The following is a 16,205-nucleotide window of genomic DNA, read 5'->3' as shown; positions in this document are numbered from 1 at the left end:
GTTTGTTTTGCATTTTGGTTTTTATTCCTCTTTTCATAGCTTGTAATCTGATGGCACAATTATTATATAAAGCTTGCTTGATAGTGAATAAGAGAGTAAATAAAAATATAAAAATTTGGCAGCATATTGTTGTCTTGGGAGGCTTTGACCCCCTTAAAGAGTCAATTCCTTTTCTAATCTTTCTTTTAATTATTTTTATTTATGTTTGAAACCAGGAAGTTGTAATACAGTTACATGGCTAGGATAATAGACTATACAAGTTAAACTCGACCAGCAATAGAAAGTAACTTTCATATCTAGCGTTCTAGCTTCCCTCTAACTCTATTAACAATACCCACAACTGCTGCTTTTTAGGAATTCCTTGGAATATAAGAACTCTTAAATATATGAAAGTAACTTGACTCACCTGAAACCCCCAAAATAATTTTAAAAAATTGATCTTATGACTCATATACATGCTTTTAAACAATAAAGATGTAACTTTATTAATCACTTAGCTTGAAGCACAACTTTAAGACTCCAAAAATCCTATCAAGTTAGAAAGAGAGCCATGGATACTCACCACGAATAACTATCTCAAGTAGTGGCGAAGCCAAAATTTTAAAATTTAAAGAGGACCAAGTAGTATAAAAATAATTATTTAGGGGTCAAAGTCTAAAAAAACTAAGTTTGGTAGGGGCTAATTCATTAAAAAAATTGTCTATTTTAATTGCCAAAGAATCATCCATACTAACAATCCACCCCTCTCCTCCAAAGAAGGATTCTAGTAAATAACCAAAAATAACACTTGGGCTAAGGGTCAAGTTGGTAATTTTTCTTACATCTCCCCCCCCCCTCTCGGAGCCCATGTATCATACACGCCCCGAAAATAAAGAGCCTTGAATACTAGAAGAAAAACACCTATATCTAACAAGATTAGGTGAATACCCAAAATTGTGGTTGAGACGACTTAAAAGTGATTTTTAACTTCCAAATAAAGAGCCTTGAATACTAGAAGAAAAGCACCTATACCTAACAAGATTAGGTAAATACCCAAAATTGTGATTGAGACGACTTAAAAGTGATTTTTAATTTCCAAATATAAGAGTGTCTTGTTATATTATAACTCGGTGAGTTTGAAGTTGATTCACAGAGAAATGATTTAATTTGTTTATTTAAATTTATCAAAAAAATAAAAATATGCAGTTTAGTTCAAGAAAAACTATGAAATTGAATTAGTTAGGGTTATGGATCCACTCCTAGTAATAAATTCAATTTAACAAATTCTTTTTATTTTATTTTCCAAAAGATTAATTGTATAAATTAGAATAATTTTTCCATTAATTTTATTATGGATTAAGAACTAAATGTGCCAAAACTTAATTTGTCTACAATAAATCAAAATACCATTTTTTCATACTTTACACTAAGATATTAAGAATTCATTGTGCCAAACTCCCATATTTGTTTATAATAAACCAAAATTTCAAAAATTAAAATATGGATAAAATTAAATAGAAAATAATTCAATTTGTACAATTAAAAATAGAATTTGATTAAATCATATTTTTTACTAAGAGTTTCACCTGCCCCTAATTATGAATATTTAGTTAAACATTTTTTAAATAAAGAAAATTATTAAAATTGAAAAACACATAATTAAAAAATAGAATTTGAAAATTAAAATAAAACTAATTTTATTTATTGAAAATATATTACAAAGAGAGATGTGAAGAAGAATTTGGGGGGAAAGAAGAGAAGAGAATGTGTGAAGATGTGAGTTCCCCCCCTCTATTTATACTAATACATGGTAAATCCACATCACACAAATAAATAAATCTAATTACATCTTAACCTTACATTTGTCCCACTAATAAAACATAAACCTAACTTAATTCATTCAAGCACATCCAACACATTCCACTAACAATTACCATACCTAACATGATAAAAACTTATAATTTTACAATTACCACATTTACCGTGGTAAAAACGTAAAAATTTCTCGGACTTTCGGAATCCAAATTTGACATCTGTACATTTGTTTGGAGTCTCAAATTGCATAAAATTATTATTTTTACCTAATAAACACACAAAAATATACAAAATCAAATACTTAAAAAAATAATTAGAAATTCACAATATGTTACACAATAATAGCACAAAATAACATTTTTACCCCTTAACAAACATACAATTTTTAACATTAATCAGAATGTATAAATATTCTAGTAACTTAGTAAGTGGATTTAAAAAAGAAGGCTTATTGTGCCAGGGTCCTTTTTTGTTTTGGGGGGGGGGGGGACTAAAACTTCATTGACTAAAAATGTTACGTATATTTGTCTTTATCTACATAAGCATAAATCTCACTTAGAACTTCTTCTATTTAAGCTTTCTCGATAGAATTACATAGAATCGATTAGGCTAGATGATGTACAGCTTCATTGCAAGATCGTGGAGTAAAAGAGCTCTTAGAAGAAGACAAGACTTTTTGAATTTCAGATATTAACAACTCCACTTCACACCTGCTTGCAATTTTGTTATTAATGAAATTAACCACATTAAAAGAATCTGACTCAATTATAGCTCGACCAGCCCAATGTCCTTGGCAAATTGAACTCCTTTTTGCACAACAATAGCTTCCACAAACTCCACATCTCGAGAAAAAAAAAAAACATCTTGCAAATAGAATTACTAGGATTAATAGGCTTAATACTGTCGTTGGTTCTACCTTGCAGAGTGCCCACTCTAAATGAATTCACTATATTCTTAGCTCTAATGACAACTTCTTGAGGCTTACTGGTAGCATTACTATGAATCATACGATTCCTAAATAGCCAAATTGACCAACAAACTCATCTTTTGTGAAAATAGATGCTATAGAACGGAAAAGTTGGAAATCTCCAATGGCATTGTAATCTTTATACTGGAATATTAAAATCTCGTCAGCTTCCATACCTTCTTCACTTGGTTATATATACCCTACCAAAGCATGATAATTATCCTCATAAGCAAAACCACCACAATAAGGGCGTGAAGGAGCAACTTGAATTTTCCTTTTAATGCGAATTTGAATAGGTGGATAGAATATTGTAAAAGGCTCTCCAATAAAATATTTTAATTCTTTTTTTTAGACAAATTCCAAGAATACTTCTTCCACTACCCTGTATTATTGCTAAAACTAGAAGGCAAGTCATTAAGCTTCGAGACCAGCTGATCCTCCAATGCTTTTCGTGAGGAGGATGCAAATCAAATCTTGAAAATTCCACGGCCTGGGTTCTTTTTGGTTACTCTTTTGCTTTTGGTCAACAGTTTATTCGTTAGATTTAAATCTACCGAACAAATAATGATGTAATGAAATGAAGCAATGGATAATGTAAAGTTAAATAACTTTTATTACATAAATCTTCAATTTGTTATCTTGCTTAGTTTTATTTCAGGCCAGTCCAAAATTGGAACGGCATAATGACAAACCTAATCAATAGTTTCTTCATGTTTATGGATAAATTCATCGATTACTAAAATAACATTAATTAATTACAAATTTTTAAAAATCAAATGAAAAAAAAAAAACATATCATTTGAAATATATATTTTTCAAATAAATTTATCCCTTACAAATATAAGTTTAAATTTAGAATATAACATATTTGTCCTTAAATTTTAAATTTCTCAAGTAAGAAGTTTTTATTTATTAGTTTCAAATGATTATCTGATCCTGTTGAAACTACTAAAATATCTTTTAGTACTAAGTTAGGTGCTCCTGATTTTTAAGATTAACACCTATTATTTTTTAAGTTATATTATAATGAGAAATCTATCAAAACATCGTAAACTAATTATGTAATGATGTAATATGAATATCTAAACTTAAAAAGGTTAGATTTATTTTCAAATATTTGAAAAAAAAATTAATCTGTAAAAATACAGGAGAGATTGCTTGAATACTAGTCTCAAGATTCAAGAATGATGAGTAGTACCCATAAGGCCATAACCCAGTCAATAATTGATCTGAATTCTGGAAGGACCTAAGTAATACAATTGTATGAAAAATATCCTTTTTCGAAAATATGTAAAATACAGGGATTATGTTAACGAGAGCATCTTTGAAATAATATTCGGTCGTCTGATACAGGCACGTGCTGATAACTCCGTCTTTCAACGACTTTTCAATCGCGTCACTATTGGGTAACATTAAAAAAACCTCTAAAATTCTAATAATTAAAAAAATGTAAAACCAAAAAAAAAAAAATGAAAAAAATATAAAAAATGAAAACGAAAAGAAAAAAAAAAAACAAAAACACTCTTCTTTAATCTCTTACAAGATCTGGTCGCATTTCAATTCGCTTCCCTCAAATCAATTTGAGTCCTTTTACGTGAACATCGAAAGACTCGTTTCAAGGTCAGTTCCTTTACTCTTCTTTCATCAATCTTTCCTCATTTAATTTGATATCTATTCTTTTAATCTTCAATTATTTATTTGTTTTTATTAATTAATGCGCCGTGAATTTGGGATTTGTGATTTGCTGTCTGGGTTTGTTTCGTTTAGATCTGTGGTTGAAGTTCCCTTTTTATCTTCGAAGTAAATTAGCTGTCAAAGAAAGAATCAAAAGAAAAACCCTCGCTTCTGTTTGGTGGGCGAGAAAGCTTGGGAAAATGAAAAGATAGAATCTTGCATCTTTCTTTTAGGTGGGTTTTCGTTTTTTTTTTTTGTTTTGTTTTGGGTATTTCTTTGGATCTTTGGTTGATGGAAATATATAGAGGAATACGGCTAATGAATTGCATTTTAAGTAAGTCTTTGTAATTTTTCCCCTTTTTTTCCCCACTTTGTTAAATTTAAGAGGTTTTTGTTTTCATGGGCTTTTTATTATGATTATTATTTATGGGTTTCTTTAAGTAATTAGGTATTTGGTGTATTTACTTGTGAGATTTGGGCAGGTGTTCATGAGTGTTAATATGTGATGCTATCATAAATCCGTATCTGGATCTCTGATTTGAAGCTTGCATTGAATGAATAACCATGGCGGCAATTAGCGTTAGTAGTGCAGAGGTGTTCATCATTAATGCTTAAATTGGGATTAGACTTGAAGCTATTGTAGTCACTAGGGTTGTCATTGAAGTTTTTAAGAAGCACTGCTATTCATTCAGTTACATTTATGCATCTGTTATATCTGGTGATCTCTATGCTTACGAATATGTAATTAGATTGGACTGTGCTATATATTTGCAGGACTTTTCATACTTAGATTGAATGGAAGGAATTGGAGGCGACACTGCCTCGGCGGCATCCCCTGTATCACAATGGGGACATGATGCTTGGAGGCTATATCAGTATTACCTGGACAAGACTACTCCACATGCAGTTTATAGGTGGATTGGAACCCTTGTAATTTTGGCAATCTACTGTTTGCGGGTTTTTTATGTGCAAGGATTCTACATCATATCCTATGGTCTTGGGATCTATCTCCTGAATTTGCTTATTGGGTTTTTGTCGCCTCTGGTTGATCCTGAAATCGAAGTCGCTGATGGGCCTTTGTTGCCGACAAAGGGTTCTGATGAATTCAAGCCTTTTATTCGCCGACTCCCAGAGTTTAAATTTTGGTAACAGAAATGTCTCATGAATGCTTATAATGTTAGTGTTTTGCATATCTTGGAAAATTCTGTAGCATTTTGGTTCGAATATTTTATAGCCGATCTGGCAATGCTTGTTCTCTTGTTAATTAATCTATAGGTTGCCTAGTTTATTTGGGGCTTTTGCTGTGATGTGAGGAAGCCATGAATAGTTGGGATGTATCGAACCTCATTGTTTGTTTAATATTAAGGCTACTTCATGTCAGTGACCTAATAGATGTTTTAATTGTCATTCCAATTTCGGACCTAACAGATGTGTCATAGTGACAGTAGTTTTATGTATAGTTAGCATTCTTTCTTAAAGATTGGACCCAACAAACCCCTGTTCAACCTTAATGTCACCTGAGTCACTGCTTATATCACGTCATAAGTCTCTGTACAGGGTATCTCCTGTATTTGCTTTCTTATATTTTCTAATTTGAAATGTTACAAATGGTTAATAAACTCTAATACACGGTAAGTTCTAGGCCTTGTTTCCTGTCCTAAAAGTTTCTATGTTGAATTTTAGTAGATTAGATGATCTCCCCACTGGCCATGGATCTTTGAAATACGTGATGGTCTATAGATGTTTAATTTGCTATTATGCATGTTAATTTGCGGCTCTCATTTCTTCTCCTGAATGTTATTATGCTGGAGAAACTCTCTCTGTTTCTCTGGCATTCTATCTTTGAAATAAATGGATGTGTTGGCACTTTACACACCGTTTTCATTACTCATTTAATGTTACTACCCGCATTCGTATTACTGATGTTTGATTTTCTGAGTGCTGTTTTATAAATTAATTATGAATCCCAGTGACATTCTTCTGTGAATGAACTGCTTCTTTAGCAGGGGTTATGTTCTATGGTTGCTGATTTGGTTACTGATGCAGTCTTACGTTACAGTGCCATCCTTGTGTGACTCTGAGATGATTTGATTTTCTGAATGCTGTTTTTTAAATTAATTATGAATCCCAGCTTCATTCTTGTGGGATGACCTGCTTCTTTAGCAGGGGTTTATGTTGTATGTTTGCTGATTTGGTTATTGATGTGGTCTTAGGTTATAGTGGTATCCTTGTGTGACTCTGTGATGACCTTTCTCATTCCATATCTTGTTAACTCTTACATTTCTTGAGACATTGGGAGCATGTCATTTAGCTAGATTGAAATGTATGAATCTCTTCGATAAAGAGGGGATAGAATCTTGTTATTGTTGCTGATCGTAAAATTTTCCTTATGCTGTGGTTTCAGGTACTCCATGACCAAGGCTTTCTGCATAGCTTTTGTAATGACATTCTTTTCTGTGTTTGATGTTCCTGTGTTTTGGCCCATATTACTTTGTTACTGGATTGTTCTGTTTGTTCTTACAATGAGACGCCAAATCGCACACATGATCAAATACAGATATATCCCGTTCAACATTGGAAAACAGGTAAGCACTAAGCACTTGAATATGGTGGCCACATATCTTTTTATCACCAGTGCTCTGAAGTTAACAGATTTTTGGTTCTTTGACAGAAGTATGGTGGTAAGAAACCTTCATCAAGTGGCGGTGGCTCCCGTGGGGACTGAAGCAGAACTTATTCACAGAGCCAGTAGAAAAAGGACTGGATGGGGATAAAAAAATAGGTTATGGGAAGATATTATAATTGAATTTTTTCCTTTCAAGGGACATGCACTTGGTTATTATGAATGAAGCTTATAGTAGACATAAAGTTCAATAGTGCGGGATTGCTAAAATGTTGCAGAATTGAAACTTTAATGTTTACGCTCATGTTATGAAGATTCCAAGATTGTTGGCAATGTAATTGCATGACCCATTATAACAAAGATTTTATGGGAAATTTTTCATTCGTTTATTAGTTAGTGTAATGTTGTCAAAAGCCTTTGTCATCCCACATGGTTTACTGGAAGATAGCATGGAAACACTATTTGTATTGTACAATGCTTGTGACAAGAAATTGCAGTTTTTAGCTTACCTGAATGGGGAAATGGATCTCTGTGAGTGTAGCCTTTTATGCCACTTTGGTTCGTGCGAATATAACTTTTGGTTGCTCTTCATTTTAAAGAATGACGCTTATCAGTTTTAAAAGTAAATTGGTTGAGGTGGAAATATTTATTTCTAATCAATTTCTAGTCCATTTGACATAATTTCTTAAAGATTGAAAACCCTAATCTGATTTTCTGTTTTATCGCAAGAACAATATGACAAATTGATGTGGATTTCACCAGCGAAAGATTACATGGTTGTGTTTTGGCCGGGTCGAATTTGCTCATGGGATGACTGAGAGACAAACCAAAATATAAATAAGTTAATAGGTTCAACAGGATTATGCTCTAAGGTTTATGAATTAGTAATTTTTATTTTAGTTAACTCCACTTTTGAATTATTAGATTTAAACCCCAAAAAAATAATAATAATTTGTTAAAAAAAATACCTAGTCCATGTTGGATTAGGAAACTTCCTGATAATTGGGAGAACTCTAGTGAAGTAATGCTTCTTTTTCCTAAGCTAAAATGGAAACTAGTAGTTGTTTATAAAAGGTTGCAAATTGATAGCAAGTTTCCCGTTTGTTGTTTAATTTGTTATTTGTTCTCTCTTGCTCTCGCATTTGTGTCTCTGACAAATTAAACATGCATTCAATCGTATCATGGCTTTTAGAAGTTATAGTTTTTACTAGCATCACCTTCAAAACAAATTAAAACTCACATACATACAAAAGGAGAATCTGTATTCTTGTTCGTCCATAGTAATGGACAAGTATTCTGGTTTCAAAGAACTTGGTAGAGGAGCATTCGGGCGTGTCTTTCAAGCTTTCGATGAGCACACTGGAGAAGCTGTTGCAATCAAAGAATTGAAGCAGAGATATGCTTCATGGGAGGATTGCCTCAATTTGAGAGAAGTTAAGTGCTTGAGGAAGTTGAATCATTCAAACATTGTGAAGCTTAAAGAACTCATCCAGAACAACAACAGATTGTATTTGGTGTTTGAATGCATGGAGTGCAATCTTTACCAACTTATGGCTGCAAGAGATCGGAAGCTTTTCTCTGAACCTGAAATCAAGGCATGGCTTTTCCAAGTTTTCCAGGGACTTAGTTACATGCACCAGAATGGGTTCTTTCATCGAGACCTGAAGCCTGAAAACTTGCTTGTTTCGCAAGGTATTATCAAGATTGCTGATTTTGGTCTTGCAAGGGAAATCAAGTCTGGCCCGCCTTATACGAATTATGTAGGATCACGATGGTATAGAGCCCCGGAAATTCTGTTGCAGTCAGAGTTGTATAGCTCAAAAGCTGACATGTGGGCTATGGGAGCTATCATGGCTGAATTGTTCACTTTTTGTCCTCTTTTTCCGGGTGCTAGTGAGGCTGATCAGATGCACAAAATATGCGGTGTTCTTGGGAGTCCTACAATGGATTCTTGGGCCGACGGACTTCGCCAAGCAAGGGCAATTAAATATCAGTTCCCACAGTTACCCCGAGCCAATCTCTCCGCATTGATGCCATCAGCAAGTCGGGATGCAATCAGCCTGTTCGAATCACTTTGTTCTTGGGATCCCAGCAAAAGGCCTACTGCTGCAGAGGCCTTGCAGCACCCTTTCTTCAAGAGATGCTTTTATGCTCCACCCCATATTCGCTCAACACCAGCCGTTGCTACTACAACAGCAAACCAACCAGCAGCAGCAACAAGGGGAATGTTGAAGCAGCGGCGACAGCAGCAGCAGCAGCAGCAAGGTGCTAGGATGTGTGCTGATGAGGCTTCATCTAATTCGCAGATGGTTGGGAAACTCTCTCCTCTGGATTTGATTAAACAAGTGCAACAGAAATCTGTCAAACAACCAAAATATTCCCCGGCCGCCGAGAAGAAGAGTCCAACTTCCATTAACAAAGACAAAATTGCACAGCTGAAGCTACCTCATATGATGAAGACTGGAGTCCAATGGAATGCTGAATCAGGAAACTTGTTTCTCAGACCAACTCAAAATCTGGAACCTGGCAGAATATAACACAATAAATTTGATTGAAGACAGAAGGGCTCTTTTGAACTGAATGGGGCTATTTATGCTAACATAATGGTGTAATTGATCCAATGTGAACTATTTGAATGTATTATTTCAATTACAAAAAGTTAATACACAGTTTTCCAAAATTACCAGCTCTTGTGAAATGTGAATTGTGATTTGCCAAACCTTTATGGTTATTTTTTGTTTTCTTCACATCTACGGGGGGCGTGAATGATATAGTCTAAAACATATGGGCCTTAGTTAGAATTTAGTACAATTTCAGGAACTGGACTTAAATGGTAATATGTCAAATATTTGGATCTATATGTAATTAAGCAAAAATATGGGACTCGCTTTAGACAATACCAGTCTCCTTTGTTAGGGTTTATGTTCTAAAAACCTCACAACTCTGTTTCTCGTTCACTCAAAAACCCGGAAACTCATTGAAAGAGAGGAAAAAAAAAATCAATGGGTAAAGTAAAGGGGAAGCATCGTTTGGATAAATATTACCGTTTAGCGAAAGAACACGGCTACAGATCTCGAGCTTCATGGAAACTCGTCCAGCTCGATTCCAAATTCTCCTTCTTACGCTCATCGCACGCCGTGCTCGACCTCTGCGCCGCTCCAGGTGGGTGGATGCAGGTGGCAGTGCAGCGGGTCCCGGTAGGGAGCCTCGTTCTGGGTCTTGACTTGGTCCCGATCGCCCCCATTCGAGGAGCCGTATCGCTTGAGCAAGATATAACGAAGCCCGAGTGTAGGGCTAGAGTGAAGAAGGTGATGGAGGAGCATGGGGTTAGGGCTTTTGACTTGGTTTTGCATGATGGGTCGCCTAATGTTGGTGGTGCTTGGGCTCAGGAGGCCATGAGTCAGAACGCTTTGGTCATTGATTCTGTAAAGCTGGCTACGCAGTTCTTGGCTCCTAAAGGAACCTTTGTTACTAAAGTATGTGTGCTGTTCTTTTTTAAAATAATTCTCTTTTGGGTTATTTTGTCTCGTTTATTTGCGTTTATGATGCTATATGTTGTGTTGGTTTATTATAAAAGATGGGCTAATGTGGAAAAAAAATTACTTAGATGTCTATACCAATAGTTGCATAGGCAATGTGTTCTGTTTTTTTGTATATGATTATATTTTGTTTCTTTGATTGGGAAATGGATTCATATTGTAACCATAAATTGTTGACACTGGTGCTGAATGTTTATTTGTTCTTTTGGATTAGGTTTTCAGGTCACAGGATTATAGTTCTGTCCTCTACTGTCTCAAGCAGGTGATTCCCCCTCCCTCTCCCCCCCCCCCCCCCCCCCCCCTCTCTTCTTTTTGATTTGCTGTGGGTAATATTGGCTGGAGCCAGTTTGTTCTGAAATTAGGTTTTGGTGTGCAGTTATTTGAAAAGGTTGAGGTGGATAAACCTGCTGCTAGTCGTTCCGCATCTGCTGAGATATATCTTTTGGGTATAAAATACAAGGCTCCTGCAAAGATCGATCCACGTCTTCTTGATGTGAAGTATCTGTTTCAGGGATCTGTTGAACCGCGTAAGGTAATGATATGGGAAATTCATAAAAAAATGACTCGTGGGTTACTCAAAATATTTTCTCTTTTTTAATGAATTGGTATTTAATTATAAACTTGTTTATATAAATTCTTGTTGTATAGGTGGTGGATGTACTCAGAGGAACAAAGCAAAAGAGACATCGTGATGGGTAAGCTCCTTTTCTTTTTTGATGGACTTATTAGTTTCAGAAATTCTTCACGTGGCAATGTGAAGAAACCTATTGGAATTCCAAACAATTGAATTTATAAATAGAACAAGCTTTTTGTTCTTTCTCATATGAACTGGCGATGGATCTCAATGTGTCATGAGGATATGTGGTCAGCAAGCAACATTCTACTTGCTGATCTTTTCAGATTACTCTGAGAAAAACTAATTAAAACAAAGGAATTTACTGGTTATTGTCCTTACTGAATGTTTTTGTGTATATTTATAACTGTGCAACTACACGATGGCTATTGCTAACTAAAGTCATATTACAGTTATGAAGATGGAGACACGACTTTGAGGAAAGTTTCTTTGGCTACTGATTTCATTTGGTCCAATAATCCTCTTGAGATTCTTGGTTCAGTTACTTCCATAACATTTGGGGATCCGGCTTGTTCAGCAATCAAGGATCACGAATTGACAACAGAAGAGGTCATTTATCATTATTATCCTGATCCTATTCTGTATTTAACCTTGTTTTGGTCTTCTACAGAAGGTTTAACTAATATGAACCTATGTGCTGTCCAGGTTAAAGCTCTTTGTGATGATTTGCGTGTTTTGGGAAAGCAAGACTTCAAGCATCTATTGAAGTAAGTTATATATACCCTTTATTTATTGTATAACTAGTAAGAACTTTGAGACATGAAGGAAAACGTCAATTTTGGTTTGTGCAAATGCTTGTCAATAAATATAACAGTTGGTATTAATATATAGGCCTATAAAAAGGGTAGTAAGCTTGTTTTAAATGTCTGTTCTGTCATGAAGGTGGCGAATGCAAATAAAGAAGGCCTTTTCTTCTGCAGAAAAGGCTACCGTGCCTGCTTCTGCTTCTGCTCCTACTGAAGGCGAAAATGAGGAGGATGCAGATAACAGAGTACTCAATGAAATGGAGGAATTGAAATATGCCATGGATCAGCGAAAGAAACGTGAAAAGAAGCTTCTAGCGAAAAAAAGGGCTAAGGTTGGCTGCCTTGTTTCCCTCTCCCCATTTTTCCTTTATGCACATACAGAATTAAATTTACACATTTTCGGAATTTTGGAAGACGTGAAGTTTGATCAATATATATGGTAATCAATAATGTAGAGAGAAATTGTGCAAGGGTAATCCCAGATGTGCAAAGAGACTTGCGATAAATTTACTAGAGCACTCCCAAAGTTGACATGAATTACAAGAAAAGTAAAAAGAAGCCCTCAAAAGGATAACTCATAGTTATTTTAGGGGAGTACCTATACATTCTGCTTAATTTTTAGCCTAAGGATCTCTCTGTTTCTTTATTTGTTTACTTAAGTGGAGGATTGAAATATGTACATAAATATGAAGAGGAAATTGAAAATCTGGAAAGTTATCAAGTTTCTTTAGTAGAATTCTTATAAATATTAGCAGCCTGCCTTCCCATCGGTTTAGTGTAGCATCTTTTCTATGCTTGAACAAGTTTTCCTTCCTATATTATGTAGATTTTAGGAACAACTTCAATGTGTTTCCATTTACGTCAAGCAAAAAAAAAAAAGAGAATCGAAACCCATAAATATTTGGCACTGAAATCCACTTCTCACAGAAGTATCGAAGAATGGTTTTCATGTTTCATATTGGAGGAGAGAGGAGACAATTGGGATATGTTCACTTCTGCTTTTTTAGTTTGAGTGATGGCATTCTCATCATTAATGCCTTTTGTTGGCATGCATTTTTTTATTGACTTCTTGTTTTTGTCTTTGGATATACCAGGACAAGGCACGGAGGGCAACTGGGATGCAAATAGACGTTATGCAAGATGATTATACTGATCACGAATTATTTTCTCTTTCTTCCATTAAGGTATACTTCCACTTCTTTCTTTTTGCCTTTTCCTGTGATCTTTGCTATTTGGAGAGAAACCATATTTCAGTTTTGCATACATTATTTGTCAAAGTCAAACCCATTGATGGGATTGTAAATTGTATTATTATTCTACACTATGTAATTGGGTTATGAAATTCAAAGCCCTTCCCTGTTGTGATTTTAATGTTTGAGTGGGATAAGCCCGGTTGATCAGGATTTTTGAGGTGGAAATAGGTGGTATTGGAATCCCCCTCATACCAACTTTGGAGGGGACTAGTTTAATTTGAGTTTGTGCCTGGGGTTGGGCGGGGTGAATTGCATGGTCAGAAAAGAAAAATGGCTGGGTAGGACAATTTTCCCATTGGATGGTAATGACAGAAGTTTAATTTTTATATTAGTTGCAGTTTTAATTAATTACTTTTATCGAATTCAACAGTGTGGTCTAAGGTTAATATCTCATTCTTGTATGAACTTGAATGATCGATATTTAGGGGAAAAAAGATCTTGCTGCTGTTGAATATGATGATGATGATGTGAATGCTGCTGCTGAGGACAGTGAAGACGAAAGACCCAATAGAGACACTCAAGAGCATGTGTCCAGTGACATTGACTCTGATGAAGAACGCAGAAAGTAATTCTTTTCTACCTTTATCTTCTGTCGCATTAACTTGACGCCAACTTATGACTTTGTGATCTTATGACATATCTCTGGTGTTAGGTATGATGAACAATTGGAGGAGGTTCTTGATCAAGCTTATGAAAACTATGTGGCTAAAAGGGGAGGAAGTACAATGCAACGAAAACGTGCGAAAAAAGCCTATGCCCAAGAGGACCAACTCTCAGAGGTATGTGGTCTTCGTGGTCGAATTGTGTGTGTATGTTTGCAGTCAAGCACGTGTTTTTCTCCTATGCTTTTTGCAATTAGGTTGTGTTAGGACTTGGGGGAGTATAAAATCTCAGTTTCCCTTGTGGCTTATGTGGCCTCTCTTTTTCTCACTTTGTCATGATTCTTGTTGCCTTCACATTGTAATCCTTCTTCTTCTTTGTAAATTCATTGTAGCACTGGTCGATGGTGATTTATTAGGATCACACTTTCTTTTATTAGTATAGAATTACTGTAAAACTTCTCTGTACCGATACTCTCTGTAGGAAAAATGTCCATATAGTCATAAAAAAATTTAGTCCCAATTTGGGCCAGTTATAAATAAGAATAAACTTCACATAGTAATAAGTTAATAACTTTTATAGATCTAGGCTTAAGGAACTTGCCTCCACATAGTATTACTAATCTGTATATTGCAAAAAAATATGTTACATGAAAGATTTAAGATGAAATATAATATTTTTCTAAAGTTGTTTGGGACAATGATTTATTCTTTAGATTTTCAATAAAATGACTTCGCATATTCTCAACACTACATAGATGGATATATGTACTAGTTTTTTGAAACTATATGTTATATCTCTTTTAACGATGTATATACATTAAATTTGACATGCTTCATTAATTAATTATCAATGCAGCACATGCTTTACCTATGTCCTGCTTGCACTAAGTATAACTAAGTTGAAACAATAATTTTTGTAACTTGTATCAAGTTATAACATCTTCATAGTAGTAAAATTAGTTTAGTCCCAACAATGACTATAGAGAGATTTTACCGTATATGCAACATTAAGTATTTTGTTTTTGCTGTGCAGGGTGATGAGGATGAAGACACTATGCATACTAGTTATGATTCAGACAAAGATCAGGGTGATCTAGATGCAAATCCTCTCATGGTACCACTTGATGATGGTATAAGGCCAACACAAGAGGAAATTACAAATAAGTGGTTTAGTCAGGAAATTTTTGCGGAAGCTGTACAAAATGGAGATTTGGGGAAATTGGGCAGTGAAGATGAAACGCAGGTGGATAAACAGGCGGAAAAGCATTCTATCCCAGAAAAGTCCAAGCAGAAGATGGCAAATGATGCTGCAGGTCCTAAGAGCACGCACAACCAAGTGTCAGAGGTGGAAGGTGATTTTGAGATAGTCCCTGCTCCAGGCGCGGATTCCAGTGACGACTCATCCTCTGATGAATCAGAAGATGAAGAGGTTGATACAAAAGCTGAGATATTGGCTTGTGCAAAGAAGATGCTAAGGAAAAAGCAAAGGGAGCAGATTCTGGATGATGTTTACAATAGGTACATGTTTGATGATGATGGCTTGCCAGACTGGTTTTTAGAAGAGGAAAGGAGGCATCGGCAAGCAATTAGGCCTGTTACCAAGGAGGAGATTGCTGCAATGAAAGCACAATTCAAAGAAATTGATGCCCGACCTGCTAAGAAGGTGGCTGAGGCCAAAGCCCGAAAGAAGCGGGTTGCCATGCGAAAGCTTGAGAAGGTTCGCAAGAAGGCGAATGTCATATCAGACCAAGCAGACATCTCTGATCGCTCAAAGAGGAAGCAAATTGAACAATTATACAAGTCAGCTGTACCCAAAAGGCCTAAAAAGGAATATGTGGTTGCGAAGAAGGGAGTTCAAGTGAGGGCTGGAAAGGGGAAGGTTCTTGTTGATCCACGAATGAAAAAGGATTCAAGGACACATGGATCTGGCAAGGCCAGAAAAGGTGGTTCGAAGAAGGGGAATATTGGCAAGGCGCGCAAAGGTAAAGGATCTGTGAAGGCTTCGTCAAAGAAAGGAAAGAAAGGAAACAAGTGAACAGAGATGGGCATGCATGGCTGAACTGGCAAAGTTCAAAAAGATTTTGGTCATTTTTTTAATTCCTTTGTCAATGTTACTTCATTTTTGGTTTCTTTTGTTTCATTTGTGCACGACCGTTATAATGTACCGCATCAACTTAAAGAAAAAGTGTAATGAATCACGAGTTAATTGTTGCAGGCTCATTTAGGAAGTGTAGAATGTTATTGGTCTTCTTGTAGGGTTACGGCGTATCTGCCCTCTTTCCAATAATCTACTCTTTTATCTTGGAACTGGTTCACGCACATAACGAGATTTTGTTTTTTAAATTCCAAGATGTTAGTAATCATGTATTCGTT

At 35.3% G+C, this 16,205-nt stretch overlaps 3 protein-coding genes across 5 annotated transcripts; all 3 read left to right on the top strand.

Moving 5' to 3' along the window:
- The first annotated feature begins 4,212 nt into the window (after nt 1-4,212).
- On the top strand, nt 4,213-7,611 carry LOC102627590 (protein RER1B-like). 3 transcript variants are annotated; one of them, XM_006487148.4, is made up of 5 exons: nt 4,216-4,381; nt 4,529-4,668; nt 5,210-5,580; nt 6,840-7,020; nt 7,107-7,611. In XM_006487148.4, exons 3-5 carry the CDS (start codon nt 5,231-5,233, stop codon nt 7,158-7,160), a joined length of 585 nt encoding a protein of 194 aa, XP_006487211.2. In that variant the 5' UTR covers nt 4,216-4,381; nt 4,529-4,668; nt 5,210-5,230; the 3' UTR covers nt 7,161-7,611. The 3 variants fall into 3 exon arrangements, with proteins under 3 accessions (XP_006487210.2, XP_006487212.2, XP_006487211.2); XM_006487147.4 differs by lacking the exon at nt 4,529-4,668 and having other exon boundaries at nt 4,213-4,381; XM_006487149.4 differs by lacking the exon at nt 4,529-4,668 and having other exon boundaries at nt 4,213-4,381; nt 7,110-7,447.
- Nucleotides 7,612-7,743: 132 nt separating this feature from the next.
- LOC102607578 (cyclin-dependent kinase F-4) lies at nt 7,744-9,729 on the top strand. The gene has a single exon (XM_006487162.3). The coding sequence runs from the start codon at nt 8,342-8,344 to the stop codon at nt 9,593-9,595; it is 1,254 nt and encodes a 417-aa protein (XP_006487225.2). The 5' UTR covers nt 7,744-8,341; the 3' UTR covers nt 9,596-9,729.
- Nucleotides 9,730-9,996: 267 nt separating this feature from the next.
- On the top strand, nt 9,997-16,139 carry LOC102627301 (adoMet-dependent rRNA methyltransferase spb1). Its single transcript, XM_006487146.4, has 11 exons — nt 9,997-10,534; nt 10,812-10,859; nt 10,974-11,129; nt 11,246-11,292; nt 11,624-11,780; nt 11,877-11,938; nt 12,114-12,309; nt 13,072-13,161; nt 13,656-13,795; nt 13,883-14,009; nt 14,866-16,139. Exons 1-11 carry the CDS (start codon nt 10,061-10,063, stop codon nt 15,865-15,867), a joined length of 2,499 nt encoding a protein of 832 aa, XP_006487209.2. The 5' UTR covers nt 9,997-10,060; the 3' UTR covers nt 15,868-16,139.
- Nucleotides 16,140-16,205: the final 66 nt, after the last annotated feature.

The sequence above is a fragment of the Citrus sinensis genome, chromosome 8 (assembly GCF_022201045.2).
Source record: "Citrus sinensis cultivar Valencia sweet orange chromosome 8, DVS_A1.0, whole genome shotgun sequence".
NCBI lineage: Eukaryota > Viridiplantae > Streptophyta > Magnoliopsida > Sapindales > Rutaceae > Citrus > Citrus sinensis.
This window is presented reverse-complemented; position numbering and strand designations above follow the sequence as displayed.

Coding starts and splice junctions, on each gene's coding strand:
- LOC102607578 (XM_006487162.3), top strand. CDS start 8,342: ATGGACAAGTATTCTGGTTTCAAAGAACTTGGTAGAGGAGCATTCGGG.
- LOC102627301 (XM_006487146.4), top strand. CDS start 10,061: ATGGGTAAAGTAAAGGGGAAGCATCGTTTGGATAAATATTACCGTTTA. Junction 11,781..11,876: donor ACGAATTGACAACAGAAGAG/GTCATTTATCAT, acceptor TGTGCTGTCCAG/GTTAAAGCTCTTTGTGATGA. Junction 13,796..13,882: donor TCTGATGAAGAACGCAGAAA/GTAATTCTTTTC, acceptor CTCTGGTGTTAG/GTATGATGAACAATTGGAGG.
- LOC102627590 (XM_006487147.4), top strand. CDS start 5,231: ATGGAAGGAATTGGAGGCGACACTGCCTCGGCGGCATCCCCTGTATCA. Junction 5,581..6,839: donor CTCCCAGAGTTTAAATTTTG/GTAACAGAAATG, acceptor CTGTGGTTTCAG/GTACTCCATGACCAAGGCTT. Junction 7,021..7,106: donor CGTTCAACATTGGAAAACAG/GTAAGCACTAAG, acceptor GTTCTTTGACAG/AAGTATGGTGGTAAGAAACC.